Source organism: Phyllostomus discolor, chromosome 2 (genome assembly GCF_004126475.2).
Source record: "Phyllostomus discolor isolate MPI-MPIP mPhyDis1 chromosome 2, mPhyDis1.pri.v3, whole genome shotgun sequence".
Lineage (NCBI taxonomy): Eukaryota > Metazoa > Chordata > Mammalia > Chiroptera > Phyllostomidae > Phyllostomus > Phyllostomus discolor.
The window spans coordinates 183,869,680-183,888,892 of record NC_040904.2 but is presented as its reverse complement, the minus strand read 5'-3'; the positions used below and the strand labels follow the sequence as shown (position 1 = coordinate 183,888,892).

Genomic DNA, 19,213 nt, shown 5'->3' with positions numbered 1-19,213 from the left:
GTAAAAATTAATTCTTATTTCTTTCTGATCACCTTCCCTCACTTCTAATGCTACCCAATACATGCTTTACAACCTCACCCACAGCTCACAGATGTTCATTTTTTCTAAGTTACATTGGATTTTGTGTTGCCTGTAACTGATTATTTGTAGGTGGCGAATGAAAATATTCTCACACTACAGATGAAAAAAATAAGATATACATCAGAAAAATAAGATAAAATAAGGATATATAAAATAAGAATATGCTTCAGCAAATAATTTGTTTAAATTCTAATCACACATCAATTTGCAATATGGTTCAAATTCAAGTAAAAATCTTCTAAAAACCTGATGGCACTTCATCCAAAAGACAACATTTGAATTTTATAGTTTCAAAGTAGCCCATTTGTTAATGACACAGAAATATGCAATTGCTTTGGATTTCAAATGAGGACAATTATCAAATATCAAACATTAAAGTTAAATACTTCTTTAAAATATCTTACTAATTATACAGTATATTTCTGACTCTTCTGAACTGAACTTGGAATTCTTTGAAACTATGAGCAATTACCTTTTCTAATTCTTGATCTTGCCGATTCATAAGTGTTTTCCAGTGTTCATAAAGCTCAACATCTTTGGTTTGAATGTCCTTCAAAGTCCCTTCCCTTAGCACACTTCCATCCTTCATGGCTATGATCTAAGGAAAGCACATATTAGCATAACTGTGACAAAAAGCCTGAAGTGGCCAAATGAACTACCTTGATCTCAGAAAGCACTTCTTAATGTCCCTTTTTATTAAGCGAACTATAATATAAAAATTAATGAAACTTCGTTTAAACTCTCACCCAGTCAGCATGTGTTAGATACTGTAACTTGTGAGTCACAAGGACAAGTGTCCTCTTGTCGTCTTGGAGAAATTTCAAAATCCCTTCCTGCATTAAGTGATCACTCAAGTGAATGTCCAGGGCGGAGAACGGATCATCCTACAACCAGTCAAAAGAGAGAAGGTAAAAACTTCCTATCCCTTTCTGTGACTTATTTTCTCCAGAAAGTGAGAATACAAATAACAAAGGGCAAATGATCCCTCATGTCTGATTTATAAAAACAGACTTCATATATCAATAACTTTAAATTGCCAGAAATATTATGTTAAAATGAAGGAATTAAGAAGTACACATTGGTAGATACAAAATAGTCATGTAAAGTACAGCATAGGAAATACAGTCAGCAACACTGTAATAACTATACACGGTGAGGTGGTTATTAGATTTATTGGGGGGTTGCATTGTAAATTCTGTAAATGTCTAAGCACTGCGCTGTACATGTGGAACAATATAACATTGCATGGCAACTGTATTTTTTAAAGAAGAATCAATAAGCTGCTGGTATAATATAAAAAAAGAAGCTTTTATTTTCTTTTACCTTAAAATTTTTTAAAAGTAAATACTATATTAAAAAGGGTTTGAATTTTATATATAGAATCTTCAAGTTCAAAACCCAACATTTTGACAACCTTTAACTACAGACTAAACAAAGAACAGAATTGGAGTAGTTGAATTTTAGATTATAAAAATAGGCATAGGCTCTGGACCAAGATGGTGACATGGGGAGCTCCTGAATTTCCCTCCTCCCACAGGTGCACCAGATACACAGACAGCTACACACAGAACAATCCAGAAACTGGTTGAGTGACTTCTACACATTAGGCAACTGAGAAAATACCCACGTCTAAATGGGTAGGAATTGCTGAGATACACTGTGTCCATAAACCCCACCCTGACACAGTACCATACAACTGAGAGAGAACCCACAACTCCCAGCTTTTCCTGAGCAGGGAAGAGTTGGAATCACACATCTAGTGCCTTGATTTTATGGCTACCACCCAACAGACAGGATCCTAAATCACCTAGGTTTGAAAGCCAATGGGACTTTCATTTACGACCAAAAAGGTCTATAACAAAGAAGCAGTTGTTGACAGGCACATGACAATCTGCCATGTTCAGGGCTCAGCACAGTGGGCCCAGTTCCTAGTCTTTCCTTGGAGGAGTTTTCCACCCCCACCCCTGGAGGAGTTTTAACTGCAAACTTTACAAACTTACCTGAAGATTCAGCTTCCAATTAATATGAATGTAAGTGCTGACATGGACCCTCCTTAGAGCCTTCAAGAGCTACTGGGTACTTCCTCTGCCTTCTGTCTCCAGCTCACTCCGACAACAAAGCAGAGAAGCCAGTATCTCCCTAGAAAGGGCTCTTCACCCATCTGGTGCCCCAGCTTTTATGGCTGTCACCCAAGGGACAGCCCCCAAGTCACCTAGTTCTGATAGCTAACAGGACTTGCATTCACAAATCTCACAGCAAACAAAGAAGCAGCTTTTAAACAGGTGCAGGAGCACCCCACTCCCCATCGCCCCTGGCTGTACACCCTGGCTCCACACAGACAGATCATGCAAAAATGCCCATCCCCCTCAAAGGGATTTGGTTGAATATTTTCCTGGCCTTTTTCTACCGAAGGGTCTAGCTTCTAATCAGCCTGTATCTAGGTGCTGACTCTGATCCTCCTCTTTGAGATTTTGATGGATCTTAGCACCCATTCAACTACTAGGGGGCCAGTAAGGACCAAAATGGCAGCTTGGATAATCACAAAAGTCTGAGAGGCAACCAGGAGCTTGGGGTGGAAGAGGTGGTTGTTTAATATAATGAACAGAAACTAACATAGAGAGTCAAGAGGAATGAAGAAACAAGGGAATATATTTCAGTAGGATAAATCTCCATAAGCCAGTCTTTGCAGTGAAACAAAGATAAGTGATTTACCTGATACAGAGTTCAAAATAACAGTCATAAAGATGCTCAGCGAGGTCAGAAGAGCAATGCATGAACAAAGTGAGAATTTGAACAAAGAGAACAAAATACAAAAAAGTACCAAACAGAAATCATAGAGCTGAAGGATACATTATAGCAAAACTGAAAAACAATAGAGGATTTCAAAAGCTGTCAATATCAAGAGGAAGAAACAATTTCTATAAAATTCTGACTTTAAATGTTGTAAGATACTAAGGCATAAAGAAAAGTTCATTATCTCTAAATCAAGAGACCTAAACTGTAGCCATGACTCCAACCCTCTCTGACACTGGGTGAATTTCCATGTTCCGTCACTTGGACCCACATGTGTAATTGTGGGTAATGATGAGACCTATCAGAGAGCACATAGAGCTGTTACAAAGATCGAATACAATGTTGTAAAAGTCTCTGCAAAGTGTTCTAAAAGTGTTTTTTTAGAATCAGTTTCTTATTTTAAAAAAAATTAGGTGTGGTGGATTAAAACTAATCCCTTTAAAGCATCTCGGTGAGAGTTCAGTGACTTCCAGGAATCTCTTCATAAGGAAGAATGCGGTGGTTGGAACACCGGCTATGGAATCAGGCCACCTGGGTTTGAATCCTTGCTTTGCTATTACTCTCTGTGTGACCTTGGATAAATTATTCCTGGAAGCCTCAATATACTCCGTAAATAGCAGTAGCAGCAGTAGCAATAATAATAATGACAATACCAATGCCCAACCTAACAGGATTTACGATAATGTAATGTGCTAATGTGTATTAAGTACTTAGAATTATAGCTAGTTCATAGAAAGCCCTCAATGATGGTTGCTTTCATTTAATTTATATGCCATGGCTACATTATGGGGTGTTTTGGTGGTACAGTCAAATGTAACCTTTTATGCAACTTAATAAAAATCTAGGCTTGATAGTTTGCAAATCATTCCTCAAGATCCAGTTTACATATTAACATTTGGGGGCAATGCTTCTTTTAGAGAAAGTAAGACAATATGCCAAATGCCCAATCCTTCATTTTCAAGAATATGTTTATTTTTATATGCATATATACAGTTCTCATTAATACATTCTCTCCTATATTCAATTAATATGTTCAAGTTTTATACTCTTTGCATGGATATATTTTTGGAAATAACTCGTTATAAATATATTAATGATACGGCACATTTACAGATACCATAAAGCTTCAAAAATAACTGGCATGCTTGATACATCATTAGAATGTTTTCATTTCTCTTTGATATTGTGTAAAGGCTAATGTGATAAAGTTTAATGATAGCAAAATATAAAACCCTTCCAGTAATTATCTGTACAAGTAAGGTCCTTAAAGATAAGAGTAATGCCTTTTTCTTCTTTGTTTCTCTACACAGCACAGAAAATGGTACTGAGGAGGTTAACTAAATACTGATTGATGGAAAGAAGGAAGGGAAGGAGGGATGAAAAAAGGAAGGGATGGAGGGAGGTAGGGAGGGAGGAAATGGAAATGAAGGGGAAAGGGAAGAAAGAGAAAAGGCCAAAATAAGGGGGGAAGGACAACACAGGTCATAATTTGACAGTAGTAAGTTTTGAAGATGAAGGCAGGCAGCCATGAGCCAAGGAAGGTGGAGTCCCTAGACGCTAGAAAGGGTGAGGAAATGAGTTCTCCCCTAGAGCCTCCAGAAGGGAACACAGCCCTGCTGACATTGTGATTTGAGCCTAGTAAGATTCCTGATGGACTTCTAACCTACAGAAGTATAAGATAACAAGTTTGTAATGTTTAAGACACTAATTATGGCAATTTGTTATACTTGCACAAGGAACTTACACACTGACCAAGAAGGAAAAGGTTGCCTTAAAGATAAGCAATCTGTCTTCAGAGGGAATCATGAAGAAGCTGTTAGAAATGAGGCAAAAAATACTAATCCTATAACGAATGGTTAGGAATCCACAATAGGTTAGCCCTATGGCCTGAGTCCCAAGCTTCTACAGTTGAGGTAAGTAAGGGTCACTAAATTGAAGGCAGTGAAATGAACTGGAATGGAATACCACACCCAGAAGACCTTGGTCTGTTTCAGATTTCCACGTCACTTGTCCTTGTTGGTTCAGTCATTAACTGATCCCAAAGTTCAAGAAGTCACTTCTAGTTGTGGGCCCATCCATTATAAAAAAATTACAGTTACATAGGTTACTGCTAGAACTTGCTATGGCTTTTAGGGTGTTTTTGTCTGGAAAATTTTGGGGACTGGTGTTCTTAGGGAAATGAACCTGAAGTGAATTCACAGTATGTCCAAATTCTACTACCATCTACAGTAATGGATCCAAACTTAGTGGGAAATTCTAAAACCAACCTACTTTTTGAAGTGCTTTTTTAATATTAAATGAAGTAAAAACTCTAAATGAGGCCTGGAAACCAGATTTATAAATAGTTAATACTTGCAAAGAAGAAAAAGACAGGGAAGGATGCATTTACAAAGTCTTCTGGTCTCTGATATATATTATCTATTTGTAAGCTCAGTACTAGAACAAATTCATAGTCAACATAATCATCTAAGTTTACTTGTGGATCCACAAGTAGAACCAAGTTAATAACCCAGAATTAATATGATAAATATTCATGGAGCTTTTTCAAAACACAAATCCTAGAATCTGCCCTTATGGATTATGATTCAATAGGTCTTGGGTGGTAACTGGACTTCTATAACTTTAGGAAACTTATCCACAGCCTAAGGTGTACACCACTGGAATGGAATACTATGCTTACTTCCTGTTATGTCCACCAAGAATGTATTTTCCAGACCTATTTTCCTTGCCAGCAAATATAAATGAGAAGACCTATGATCTTGTCCAGTTGATTCAGCACCATTCACATGCCCTCACTAATGATTCTCGTGGTTAAGAAACTCATATAAGCAATCATATGGGAACCTCAGTCTCTTGCACTGAGAGTCCCCCAGCTCTCGACCTTCTGTGTTGATCTGATTTATACTGTGAGGATTTGTTTTCCCTACATTTTCTATGACTTCACAACATAAACCGTCTTTCCTTAAGTTATTTTGCTTGTCCTTTAAAGACTCATTTTACCAGAGGGAGAAAATGAAGTAGAAAGTAAAGGCTATATTCTCACCAAGAAGACAATATTGGTGTTTTGATAGAGAGCTCGTGCCACACAGATTCTTTGCCTCTGACCCCCACTCAGGTTGATGCCCTAGAAAAGAAATAGCCATAATATCCACCTTTTCCATGAATAAATGATCTGTTGGTAAAGCATTCCCTTTCAAATACAAATTTCTCTAAACATTTTTTAAATTTTTTTTATTGTTGTTTAATTACAGTTGTCTCCATTTTCTCCCCACCACTCTCCCCATCCTCCCACCCAAAAATTTCTCTAAAAAAATCTCAAACTAATGGTAATTTACTAATTGAACTGTGATAATACTGATAAGATAAAATGAAAACTGTTTAGTGGTTAACACCTGAATCATATATTAAGGTAATTTTTCACTGGTAACAGTAATCTCCCTTTCACTCCAAGAGAGAATTCTGTTGCACAAAAGCATTAATGAGCAAAACACTAGTGGGTGCTGAAGACTGTCAACAATTCCAATTTTTTTCCTACTTTGTTGTCTGTAGTGTACTTAACATATATCTCTTAAATTTGGTATTACAAGCTTTGTTCAACAGAACTATGCTGCAATACTTTTATAATCAAGTGCTAATTATAACATTTTTTTAAAAAACTGTTAAAGTAAGTCCTCACTTAACATTGTCCACAAGTTCTCGGGACCACAGCAAGACAACATATGACAAAACCAGTTTTACCATAGGCTAATTGATATGAACAAGTGTTAAGTTCCTACAGCATCTCAATGTTATAACAAAACAATGTTGAACAAAATGATATCGAACAAAAGGATGTTATTCGAAGATTTATTGATACTTATTGAGCACTTGTATGAATGGCTTTACATTCCTCATTTCTTTTATTCCTCATAGTAATTCCAATAGGTAGTACTGTTCTCATTTTACAAATACAAAAACTAAGGCTCTGAGAAGCTAAGTTCATGCTCTTAAATACCATATACTATGGTGAATAAATAGTCATTAATAATGCAGACTACAGCTCTTTTCCTGTTCCCAAGCAGTTGCATGGAGGCAGAGACTTGGGTATGTTCAAGATTTAGCTCCACCATAACTCAATGCCATAGCCAAGGAAGGCATTGCTGCTGGAGCTGTAATGGACATTAATACTGCTTTGCAAGGAGTGCTGAAGACTGCCCTTATCGACAATGGCCTCGCATGTGGAATTGGCGAAGCTGCCAAAGCCACAGACAAATGCCAAGCCCATCAACATGTGCTTGCATCCAACTGTGATGAGCCTGAGTACGTGAAGTTGGTGGAGTCCCTTTGTGCTGAACACTAAACCAACCTAAGTTACGGTTGATGACGACAAGGAACTAGGGGATGGGTAGGCCTCTGTAAAATTGACAGAGAGGGAAAACCCTGTCAAGTGGCTGGAGGCAGTTGTGTGGTGGTTAAAGACTAGGGTAAAGAGTCTCAGGCCAAGGATATCATCGAGGAGTATTTCAAATGCAAGAAATGAACAAACAAACTTAGCTTTTGTTTTAAAAAAAACATAAAAGAATGCAGACTACAGAGTCAGACTAATTCCAGATGCGCCACTGACTCTATGATGGGGCTAGCTCTTTAACCTCTCTTGGCTTCCGCTTTCTCAGCTTCAATGTGCAGGTAGCATATAAAAATCTTTCGCTGAATACTTGATGCCTATGAGCATTAAAAATGTTATCCAACATTGTTAAAAAGGTTACATAGAGGTATAAATATTTTTCAGCTGGTCAGAATAGCACAATGTCAATGAAAAACATGTTTACACAAGGAAAAAAATGAACACTTTAACAAGAGTAAATAGATGCTGACAAGAGTGGAAGAAGTTGTCAAAAGCAATCCCAGTTTCCAAATCAATATAAAGTAACCTCCAAGTAAGTAAAATTACATTTGATCAAAGGCAGGAACTGCTCTGTTTTCCTCGAGAGCTCTCAAGTGGCCAGCACAATGTTAAGTATATGGTGGTTATGTAACAGACACTTAAGAGAGAGTGGCATTAAAGAGCTCCTGTATTCTTTCTCTGGAACTTGTCACTAGTACAACACACAAATTTCAAACCCTCAGATTTTATTGTACTCTATTAAAGGTTAATGACAACCAGAAGGCTTTTCTAGATTTTTGTTTATCATTTAGTTCAACTATACATAGCTCACCCTTTCTCCAATTTCAGTTTGGTCTCCAAATGGTAGTAAGTCAATATCTGGCTGAAGAGAACAAGCATCTGTGACAGCTTTATACCTTTAGGAGAAATGATTTTGAATTTTTAGAACGTTATTAATATGCTGCCCACAAACTAAGTCCCCAATTCAATATCTTGGAAGCTGAAATATAACATTTATTGAACAATTGTACCTATTAGCCTCTAAGCTAAATCTGTGGATACAAAGATAAATAAGTATTGGTTCTCAGTCTTAAGAAGCTAGCAGTTGGAGCACGAGACTGACACAGAAACATATAATAAAAATGTACCTTGTTACGTACTCTCGCAGAAGAGCATACAAAGTGCTCCCAGAATACACACAGGAAGAAATGACTGACCATCCCGAGAAGTCAGTGACGTCTTTGCAGAGAATGCAAGGTGTAAATAATATCCAGAAAGAGGAATCATAATTTGTCAAGAAATGAGGGAAAGGAAGCTTAGAAAACTGCCTAAAGGTGAGAGAATTTATGGTGCCTACGTGACACACCAGGAGGCCCACCAGGATGGAAGCACGGGTTGCAGGTGGAAGGCGAAGGGGATTGACAGGACTCACACTGATCTAAGGCCAGGACTGGGGATCCGCTGGATTGGAAATCTAAGGAAGCATGGAGTTTGAAAGCGCTGGGGAAACTATCGATGGTTCATTTTCTCAATCACCTAGTCTTAAAATATCCAAGCCATCCTCGATTTCTCCCTCTTCTCCTTGCTCGTATTTGGCCATTCTCATTCTAGAATGGTTTTCTGTCAATCACCTCACCTCTTCCTTCCCATGTTCCTAGTCACCTCCAGATGCAGGCAACAAACACTGCATGCCTGGATAATTATTCTAACAAACATCTAAATGTCTGCTTGCTCCTAATTCAGATCCACCCCATATATCCGTCATTACACAGCCAGATTAAACATCACATTTACCTTGTTATGTCCCTTTCTCAAACATGCTGTGTGCTTCCCTGGAAACCACACAGTCGCATCCAACTGGATTCTATGGCCCACCACTACCCTGACTCAGCATCCTTCACAATCCAGGTCCCCACTGTCAATATCCTCAAATCCCCTTCTGTCTGCTCTGTTCTCAGGCCCCAAACGACCCCAAGCCATTTAGATTCCACACTATTTACTCTTCCCACTACCTTCTTCATCCATCTTCCATGACCTCATTCTCCTCGACTTTCAAGACCCAGTTTGGTGTCTTAAGACTCATCCTTGTGAAAGTGGCTTAAGGAAAGGGTCACACCTGGGAACACTCCAGTAGTACTTAAAAGATGAGTTAAATATGGCAAATTCTGGCTGCTCCTGGACACTAGACCCACCAGATCCTACAGCCTTCCTCTCTTTCAATATGTTAGCCTTCCTTCAGCTGCTTACTTGGATTTTTCCTTCTGTTTACCAATAATCTCACCACCTCACATACTTGTACATACACACTTCACTTTTAGCTGTTCAGTGTTGGTGTACAAACTGTTCTCACTAAGTGTACAGAATGGGCTGAAACTTCCAATGAGGCTTCTCTTAAAACAGTTGAATCAAAAGACCTGGTGATGAGGATGGAAGGAAGGCAAGCAGGGAGAAAAGGAACTTCCAATGTAAAGATTCCAGATGCTATGGACCACACATAATGATTTTATAAATTGAACATTACCTCTGTTTGTTGAAAGGACTTCCAAAGGTAATATTTTCTTCTACTGTTGCATTCAATAGCCAGGGCTTTTGAGCTGCATAAGCCACAGAATATCTGCTCCTACTGGAAAATGGAAAAAAAAAAAAAAGCAAAATAGCAAAATCACACATGGGTTCTATGCTCTATGTGTATTTTAGTTTGATTAAGTGAAATAAAATTTGATAAAATATCTCAAACACAAAAGTAGAGAACTTCTAAAAGAAAACATTTTAACAACCACCAACCTTATTAATGGTTAAAGATTCCACCTGAATTCAAGGGATTAGAATTATATCAAAATGTCATACATTGTGCAAAATTTGATTTTGCTGTGCTAAAGAAGTGTTTTAAAGCAGATATTATTAATTGAAGCTTTATTTTCTAAAGTGGTATAATTTTTAAAATAATTAAAGATAATAATTCACTTTGTCATAGCTACAGATGTTTTAATTTATAGTAAAATTAGTAATTTTTATATGTAGACCTTAAAACATAATGTGAATTGAACTATAATTATAATATGTGTTTGTGGCTTAATCATATTAACATATATTAAGGAAGTAGATAATATATATTTCAAAACAAACAATAATATTTTGAAGAGTCCATTTCAATATTGAAAGGCATATACATCTGAAATCCACATATTTCAATACATATTGAAATAGTTTATTTAAAAATGATAACCTTTTCCTCTCATATTTTTGAGCTTTTACATTCTACCAGATCTGTATCTTAAACTTTAATTTGCAATAATTAGGAAAATGCGTGTGAGCTGAAGATACAGAAGATGATGATATTGGGTCAGGGAAAGGGTCACATGTCCATAGTTAGTTCATTGACTGTAAGTACTAAAAAAGGAATTAAGGTTAAAAGAGTAATAAGATTAAGAAAAAGAGTAGTTAGAAATGCTGCGTGATTATCCTGAAACATAATGTCTAGCAGTTAGAAGACATAACAACATACGGTATGCCAGTGGTCTCTTGGATAACCACGTGTGCAGCGAAACAGCGGTTCCCAACCTCTGACATGCCTGCTTCCCGTAAGTCCTTTAAGTGCTTTTCTTGTTTTTGAAATATGGGTAGCATTTTGTTCTCCATCTCTACCTTATTCACAGATTTCATCACTGTTGAACTCATAAACAATATACTGTATTTTTCCGTGTATAATGCGCACTTTTTTGCCCAAATTTTTGAAGGAAAAATAAGGATGCACATTATACATGGGTAGTGCCAACTCTGTATCTATATAAATGTTTTAAATTCTTTTATTTATGCTTATGCATTAAAAGTGTAACTCTAGAAAGCAATGATAGATAGAATGATAGATAGAATGAAAGATAATGATATCTTCATACAAAATAATACTCTGGAATATGATAACTAGTTTTGTTTCTAAATATAAATAAATAAAAATTGAATTAAAAAATTAAAATGAAAGATATTTTTCCTGAAAATTTGGGCCAAAAACTTGGGCATGCTTTATACATGGGAAAGCATATTACACATGGCAAAATACAGTACATGTTAATTCTTTCATTTTTATTGAATTTATGGGGTGACATTGGTTAATAAAATTACATAGGTTTCAGATGTACCTATATAATTTTATAATACATCATCTATATATTGTATCATATGTTCACCCCCCAAAGTCTAGCATCCTTCCATCACCACTGATCCCCCTTTATCCTTTTCTACCTGCCCTTACCCCTTTTTCCAATTTTATAATATCCCAAACCCAATTTGCTAAGAACCGACTGAGTTTCAGCCAAAGTTAAGACCTATTTGACTCCCTGAGGGAAAACAGTTGACACAATGGGCCATTTTTTTGTTTAAATTAATTCTTTCAGCAGCCCACATCTGTTGGGAACCACTGCGATTGGGAGTATTCTAGCATATTTTAATATATAACTTCATACATCATCAGAATGAACAAAATGACCAAAAGAAAGAAATTGAGTATCAAGTAAAGTCTGAGGAAGGAAGTCATTTTTATTAAATGCAGATTAAAATAGAAATAATACCTTCTGGTTGCTTCAAAAGAAGGTTCAGATTCATTTACACTGCAAGTATGGCAAACAATGTACATTAATTATGAAATATAAATACAGAATGACTGCACATATCAGTGAAAGGTTACATAACACTGAACATATTTAATAGCTACAGATCCCAAATGGTTTTTGATATTAGTTTCAAAGACAAATCAGATAAATAATATTTTAATGTTGTAATTGGTTAGAAAATAATGACTTAGTGAGCTTCCAAAAGATAAATAGTACTGTTCTCTTTCACACAAAATATGGATTCATACAATGACCTGGGTTCTAGCCCCCACTCTTCTATATAAATTTACACAATTTCTCTAGAATAGTTTCCTAGTCTGTATAAGGATTTAATATCTCTAAGACCTCCTTATCTTTAAAATTCAAATTTAATCTATATAAACTCCTAATTATCTACTCTGAAGTATGAGAAAAATAATTAATTTGGGGACTCTGGACTTGAAAGGTTTAGAAACAGCGTGGACTGTAAGCAACTGGCAAGAAAGAAAGACACTTACAATAGGTCAAACTGTGAATTTGGGTATAATTAATTATTGATATGATTTTTGTAAAAAGAAGTGTTTGACTAATTGAATTTAGTGATAGCTATATTATGGGGAAAATACTGACAACCTGTTTGTTTTATTTTTACTAAATTTTAATAATTCAGTTGAACGTTATCATTCTGAAAAAAACTGAATGTGAAAACTATGCACATACTACAGGCTATAGAACTCCAAAAATAAGTCTTATTTGACTTCGGAAAGAATTATAAACCTTTGTGGAGAAAATTTACCTATGATACCTACTGATATTTAGCGTGTAGTTACTAATAAGATTTTCACAATTACTCATTGCTAATGACATCTTGGGATGGTTAATGGAAGCAGAAAGAAGCAATCTCAGACTAAAAACTCTCCTAATTTAAGTTGCTTACAAAAAATAAATCAGTAAAATACACAATTCCCTAAGTGATATTTTCTACGCAATATGCTTTAGATGCCAAGAAATTTGGATTTTATTTTTTTTAGTGATAAAAAGCCAATAAATTATCTCAATGATTTTAGTGTATCTGAGGAAGACAGAGAACAAAAGAGGAAAGGCAGGCATGTGGCAGAAATTATAATAGATTAATTCACCTCCTGGCATTCCAGGTGGAAATGCCCAACAGATATTTGAAAATGACAGCCCAAACTGAAGATACAAATTTGGAAGCCATCAATTGTTTTCAATTACTATTGATTAATTCCAACTATACTTATTACTATTAATTGATCACCACCTAGTGCCAAAACGCTAGAGACCCTGCACATGAGAAAAACCCATTACTGCTTTCCTGCTGCTTTATGATTTATGGCAGGGTGCCAAGGGATAAACAGTGTGGTAGGTGCTGTAAGGAGTGGCAGTAAACACAGATAAAGAACCCCCAACTAAGGGTAAACAATAGAGTTGATGCCAGAGGGATAAGTAAGAGTGGGCTAGATGAAAAAAGGTGTTTCATACTAGGTAAAATACATATTGAATGGCCTTGAGGTATCCTGTCATAGAAGGAACTGAGAAAAACTTAGCATGGCTGAAATGTAAGTATAAACAGTGAGTTAAGAAAAATACATGGTAAACTTCAAAAAAAAGTATGCACAGCCCAGACAATAAAGGGGCTCTTAAATTATTTTATGGAGTTGGAACTTTTCCTCAGAGCAATGCAAAACCACTGAAAGGGTTTAAACAAAAGAGAGATATAGGTTCAGTTTAGAAATATCACTTTGCTTGCAGAATGGAACATATGAATTGGAGGGAGGAAAACTAGAGGTAACATAGATACCACTGGAGACTCTCAGAGTCATGGAGATAAGAAGGCAGTGCCCTTAGCTAGGGTACTGGTGAATGAATGAAAGGAAGTGGACATATTTCCAGATACCAAGGATTGTGTGATTGATAAGACGGGAGGAGTAATAGAGAGAAAGAAATCAAGGACAGGGAACACAAACTAGGAAGCACATATGGCGGGAGGAGATACTGAATTAGCAGTGGACACATTAAGTTTGAGGCAAGTAAGGGGTATCCAAATGACCATAGCTAGGAAGCAGAATTTGAAGCTCAGGGAGAGATCCGATAAACAAATGAACATGTCGGGGTGATCTGACCTTATAATATATGTCTTATAATAAGGACTTTAGATTCCATCCTTTATTAGTGAAGAGTCAATAAATGACTTCAATAATTCTTGCTTGTTTCATAAGCAAACAACAAAAAGAGCAGATAAGACAAAACTAAAGTCAGGGGAAGCTATGTGATTGCTCAGGGAGTATGCACAGAGACAGGAAAGAAAGGGAAAAAGACAGAACCCTGAAAACACCACTGTTTAAGAAATGGCTAAGGAAGAGAAATCTGCAGAAGAGACCAAGAGGAGCAGGAAAAAGTTATGAGGTAAGCTAAACACCGAGTTTTACTGGAAACTAAGCAAGAGACCTTTTGAGGCAGAAAGTATGAGCAACAATGTCAAGTGGCTAGGAGGTCAGGGAAGATAATTATCATAAAAGTGCCCAGTGATTTTAACAATTAGGATGTAACTGGTGGATTTGATAGGAATAGTTTCAGTAGGGTGATAGAGGTAGAAATCAGACTGCAGTGGACTGAGGTGAGAGCAGAAAAAGAGAAATTGGAGAGAATGAGTGAAGTCCTTTTATCTTCAAAAGGAGGTAAAAGGGTGGTAGTTGATGGTTGAGAGTAGAAAGAGAAAGGGAGAGGGGAAGGGAGAGAGAGGGAAAAGGAGGCTGAGAGAGAGAGAGAGAAATAGAGAGCTAGAGAAAGGAAAACAAAGTTCTGTTTTACAAATAGAAATGGGAATGAACCAGGGGCTGGGCAATATCTGAAGCAGATGACATGCTTTGGCTTTAGGGTGTCCCAATCTAGTGAGAAGACTAGACTGAGTGATTTGAATCCCCCTTAGTGATTTGAACAATGTGCAGAGGAACCAGAAGAGAAGGTACATTTCAATCCACATGGGGGAACAAGAGGCTTCGTCAAAGAGATAAAATCTGAGTTGACACTAGAAACAGGGATGAGGCCACCAGTCCGAGAGGGGTATTACATACATAGTGTCTGCTTTTGAGAACTACCTGCAGTTCAGAGTTATGGGAGCACAATGGTAAAGGTGGGTGGAATGGCAGGATATGAGTTTTAAAAGTCAGACAGGAAGAAGATTATGAAAGTCCCTAATATAAAATGCGAAGGTCTTTGGAATATTACTTTTTTATAAAATAAAAAAAAAATTATAAGGAAAAAGAAAGTAATTGGATTTGCATTTCAAAAAGGTAAATCTTGCAGTGGTGTGAAAAAAGGTGAATGAGTTATTACAGTAGTTCAGTTAAGGGATAACTGCTTAAACTAGGGATATTAAAACAGACATTGAAATATAAGAGAAGTGATTGGTTGGATTTCTCAGGTGATGGAGAGAGACAGAGAGGAATCTAAGTTGAATCTTTGAGCTCTGACTTAGGCACCCACCAACTGATTTCAGGGTGAATAAATGAATGATACTTTAATCAGTATTCTCTGAATATTCCTGATTGAAAATACATTTTATCAGCTATTAAGGATACCATGGAAGGAAATTAAGTAATTTTTGTAATTAGAGAAAAATGGAACAAGTGTTAGCTTATCCAAGCTCTTGAAGGCTTTGGGTTCCTGTGTCAGAGCTGACACACACATTTTCTGAAGAAAAATCTTAGTCCTTCTGCCATTAAGAGATGAGATTATTGTCTATTAAATATTCATAAAAAGATGATTTATAAATTATGGGAATTTTATAAATATGTATAATTATCTTAAATCCTTTCTTATACCTTCATTATATTGGTTCTTTCTCCAAGATACAACCTTTCATTGGATTTTTAAATTAGAATCCAGGGAGAGATTTCTTTAAAAAAACCTTAGCCTCTATTGAGTAAAAGTATGTCTTTCCTCTTATTTTCCTCTTTGCTAGCTTTTATAAAGCTCAGAGTGGAACCTGTGGCCTATATTTTATAATGGACTATATTTCATAAGTGTATGCATTTCCATCTATTAATTTCTCAGATTATTATTTAAACCCTATTTTCCTTCTTGATATCTTTATCTTTTTTCAAGATTTATTATACTATGTAATTTTAAATAAAATAATTCACAACCTTTATGAAATAAAGCAGGATATCTTACTGAGGAATGTGGAAAATAAATAACTAGATTGTGTAAAATACTCTCCTAACTCCCACATCCCTTACTTCTCCATTAAAAAGAAATTACATTACAGTAATTACTAACGATGATATTGGGAGTCAATTTGGCTCAAGTGGAGCTAGGGCCTATAATCCTTTGTTAACACTGAAGAAAATTTGATAAGGCAAATGTCCTTGATAGAGATATGAAAACCAAACCTCAAGCTTTTTCTGTCACTGCCTCCCATTCTTTTTCTCTGTCTTAATGATAGTGAAACCAAGTAAAAACAAAACCCAAATAACTTGATTATGGCTGCACATATCACACAACGTAATTTAACCCAGGAAGACCTGCTTCTCCAAACCTACAGTCATGCAAGACAGAGGGTGGCTGTGGCAGGGCAAGCACTGGCTGGTGCCTGACCTTAGTAATCAACAGGAACTTGTCATGAAGCAAACCCCAGGCTGCAATTATTTACCAAGCTCTCTGCTGAGTAGTCACAAGACAGTTTCATGTCCACTATCTGTTAAATTTGCTCAACGGAAATGAAAGGTACACTCAATTTCTTAGCCTTCTTTCACCCATGATACCAAAAATAGGATTTACAGTTCTATTGTTTCCTGTTCAAATTTCACATCCAAGCACTTCCTTCTCTTCATTGGAGTTTAAAATAGAATCTATTCTTAAAATGCCCATAAATAGTCTTTACTCATTCTTGAAAGATGTCTGTGCACATGAAGAGCAGGCTAACCCACAGCAGAATTCACAGTGATGGGTAGAAATTGATATTGAAGAACATCTGTAGGTCAAGAGCAGAGTTTTTTAGTCTTGGCTCAACTGACATTTGGGGCCAGATAATTCCTCTTGGTGGGTGGGGATGGAGCTGTCCTGTGCATTGTAGGTTATCTGGAAGCATCCCTGGCCTCTACCAACCAGATCAGTAGCAGCCTAATTTCCCTTTGTGACAGCCAAAAATATCTGCAGATATTGCCTAATGTCCCCAAAGTTATATCTGGGTTAGAACTGGTCTACACTCCAATTTCTTAGGTAAACTGTAGCCAATTTCTACATAAACTGCTTATGGTGGCTACTAGGTAGATAATACTACGGTTCTGAGGCACTTTATTTCCACAATGTGCTTTGAAGAGGCCAAGCCAACCATTCAAACATCCAGATGAAGTTCCATGCTACATACCTCTTTTTTAACGTCCTTAGGGGTGCACTAGCCTGACTTATTCATATCTCTAACTAGGTATTTCTAATGTCTAGCTTAAATTGGGTGTGAAGAAAAATGGCAGACTTCTCAGCCCCTTATGAAGGTCCTGGAAATGATTATTTCATATTTCTTCTCTGAATATTGAATCATTAAGACTCTGTTTGCAGTTGTATATATTGTAGGTTTTCCATACCTTCTTTTTTATACAGTCTTCATTTTTTATTTTTTAGGGCCTGCTTCCTTGCTTCCTTCCTTCCTTCCTTCCTTCCTTCCTTCCTTCCTCCCTCCCTCCCTCCTTTCCTTCCTTTCTTTCTCTCTCACATGCTCTCTCTTTCTCTTCTTTCTTTCTCTCTTTCTTTCTTTCTTTCTTTCTTTCTTTCTTTCTTTCTTTCTTTCTTTCTTTCTTTTCTTATTGTTTTATTACAGTTGTCCCAATTTTCCACCATTGTTCTCCCCTGCCCCACCCACCCCCTGCTCCCACAGTTGATCCCCACCCCATTGTTTTTGTCCATGGGTCATTCATACAGTTCTTTAACTAGGCCCTTCCCCTTCTTTCCTCCCTTATCCCTCTTCCCCCTCCTCTCTGGTCCCTGTCAGTTTGTTTCCTTGTTTCCATGCCCTGGTTCTATTTTGCTCAGTTGTTTGTTTTGTTCATTAGATTCCTGTTATAGGTGAGATCATATGGCATTTGTCTTTCACCACCTGGCTTGTTTCACTTAGTGTAATACTCTCCAGTTCCATCCATGCTGTCATGAAAAGTAGAAGTTCCTTCTTTCTTTCGGCTGCATAGTATTCCATTGTGTAAATATAGCACAGATTTTTTGATCCATTCATTTACTGATGGGCATTTAGGCTGTTTCCAGGACTTTGCTATTGTAAATAATATTGCTATGAATATTAGGGTACATAGGTTCTTTTGAATTGGTGTTTCAGGATTCTTGGGGCATAATCCCAGCAGTGGAATTGCCAGGTCAAAGGCAGTTCCATTTTCAGTTTTCTGAGGAAATTCCATACTGTTTTCCACAGTGAGTGCACCAGTCTGCATTACCACCAACAGTGCACTAGGGTTCCCTTTTCTCCACATCCTCTCTAACATTTGTTGTTCATTGATTTGTTAATGATGGCCATTCTGACTGGTGTGAGGTGGTACCTCCTTGTGGTTTTAATTTGCATCTCTTTGATGGCTAGTGGTGCTGAGCATCCTTTCATATGCTTATGGGCCCTCTGTATGCCCTCCTTAGAGAAGTGCCTATTCAGGTTTTTTGCCCATTTTTTAAATTGGGTTGTTTGTCTTCCTGGCATTGAGTCCTATGAGTTCTTTGTGTATTTTGGGAATCAAACCCTCGTCCAAGATATCATTGGCAAATATGTTTTCTCACACAATTCATTCCCTTTTTATTTTGATGATGATTTCTTTAGCCATGCAGAAGCTTTTTAATTTGATGTAGTTCCATTTGTTTATTATTTTCTTTATTTCCCTTGCCCTGTATTGGTGAACATGTTGCTGTGTGGGATATCTGAAATTTTACTGTCCATGTTTTCCTCGAGGACTTTTATGGTGTCATGCCTTATGTTTAAGTCCTTTATCCATTTTGAGTTTATTCTGGTGTATGGTGTAAGTTGGTGGTCTAGTTTCATTTTTTTTGCATGTGCCTCATATGAAAAACCTACAGTCAATATCATACTTAATAGGCAAAAACTAAAAGCTTTCCCCCTAAGATCAGGAACAAGGTAAGGGTGTCCAATTTTACCACTTCTATTCAACATAGTATTGGAAGTTCTAGCCATGGTGATAAGAAAAGAAAAAGAAATAATAAGACATCCAAATTGGAAAGAAGGAAGTAAAACTAACATTATTTGCAAATGACATGTGTACATAGTAAACTTTATAGGTTCTACCAAAAAACTACTTGACCTAATAAGTGAATTTGGCAAAATAGAGGGATACAAAGTTAATATTCAGAAATTGAAGGCATT

The 19,213-nt window shown here is 36.7% G+C and overlaps 1 protein-coding gene and 1 pseudogene across 6 annotated transcripts in view; one reads left to right on the top strand and one right to left on the bottom strand.

The window, feature by feature from the left end:
* Positions 1–19,213, bottom strand: part of ABCC9 (ATP binding cassette subfamily C member 9) — a 115,067-nt gene that overhangs the window by 43,117 nt on the left and 52,737 nt on the right. For 3 of the 6 annotated variants that reach the window (XM_036019261.1, XM_028532451.2, XM_036019260.1), the window contains exons 19-24: positions 11,803–11,841; positions 9,759–9,860; positions 8,070–8,154; positions 5,918–5,998; positions 828–965; positions 554–679 (exon numbers count right to left, since the gene is read on the bottom strand). In XM_036019261.1, coding sequence (XP_035875154.1) covers positions 554–679; positions 828–965; positions 5,918–5,998; positions 8,070–8,154; positions 9,759–9,860; positions 11,803–11,841 — 571 coding nt within the window. The remainder of the gene's footprint in view (positions 1–553; positions 680–827; positions 966–5,917; positions 5,999–8,069; positions 8,155–9,758; positions 9,861–11,802; positions 11,842–19,213) is intronic. The other 3 variants (XM_036019264.1, XM_036019263.1, XM_036019262.1) reach the window with 2 other exon arrangements.
* LOC114512884 lies at positions 6,986–8,061 on the top strand (annotated as a pseudogene).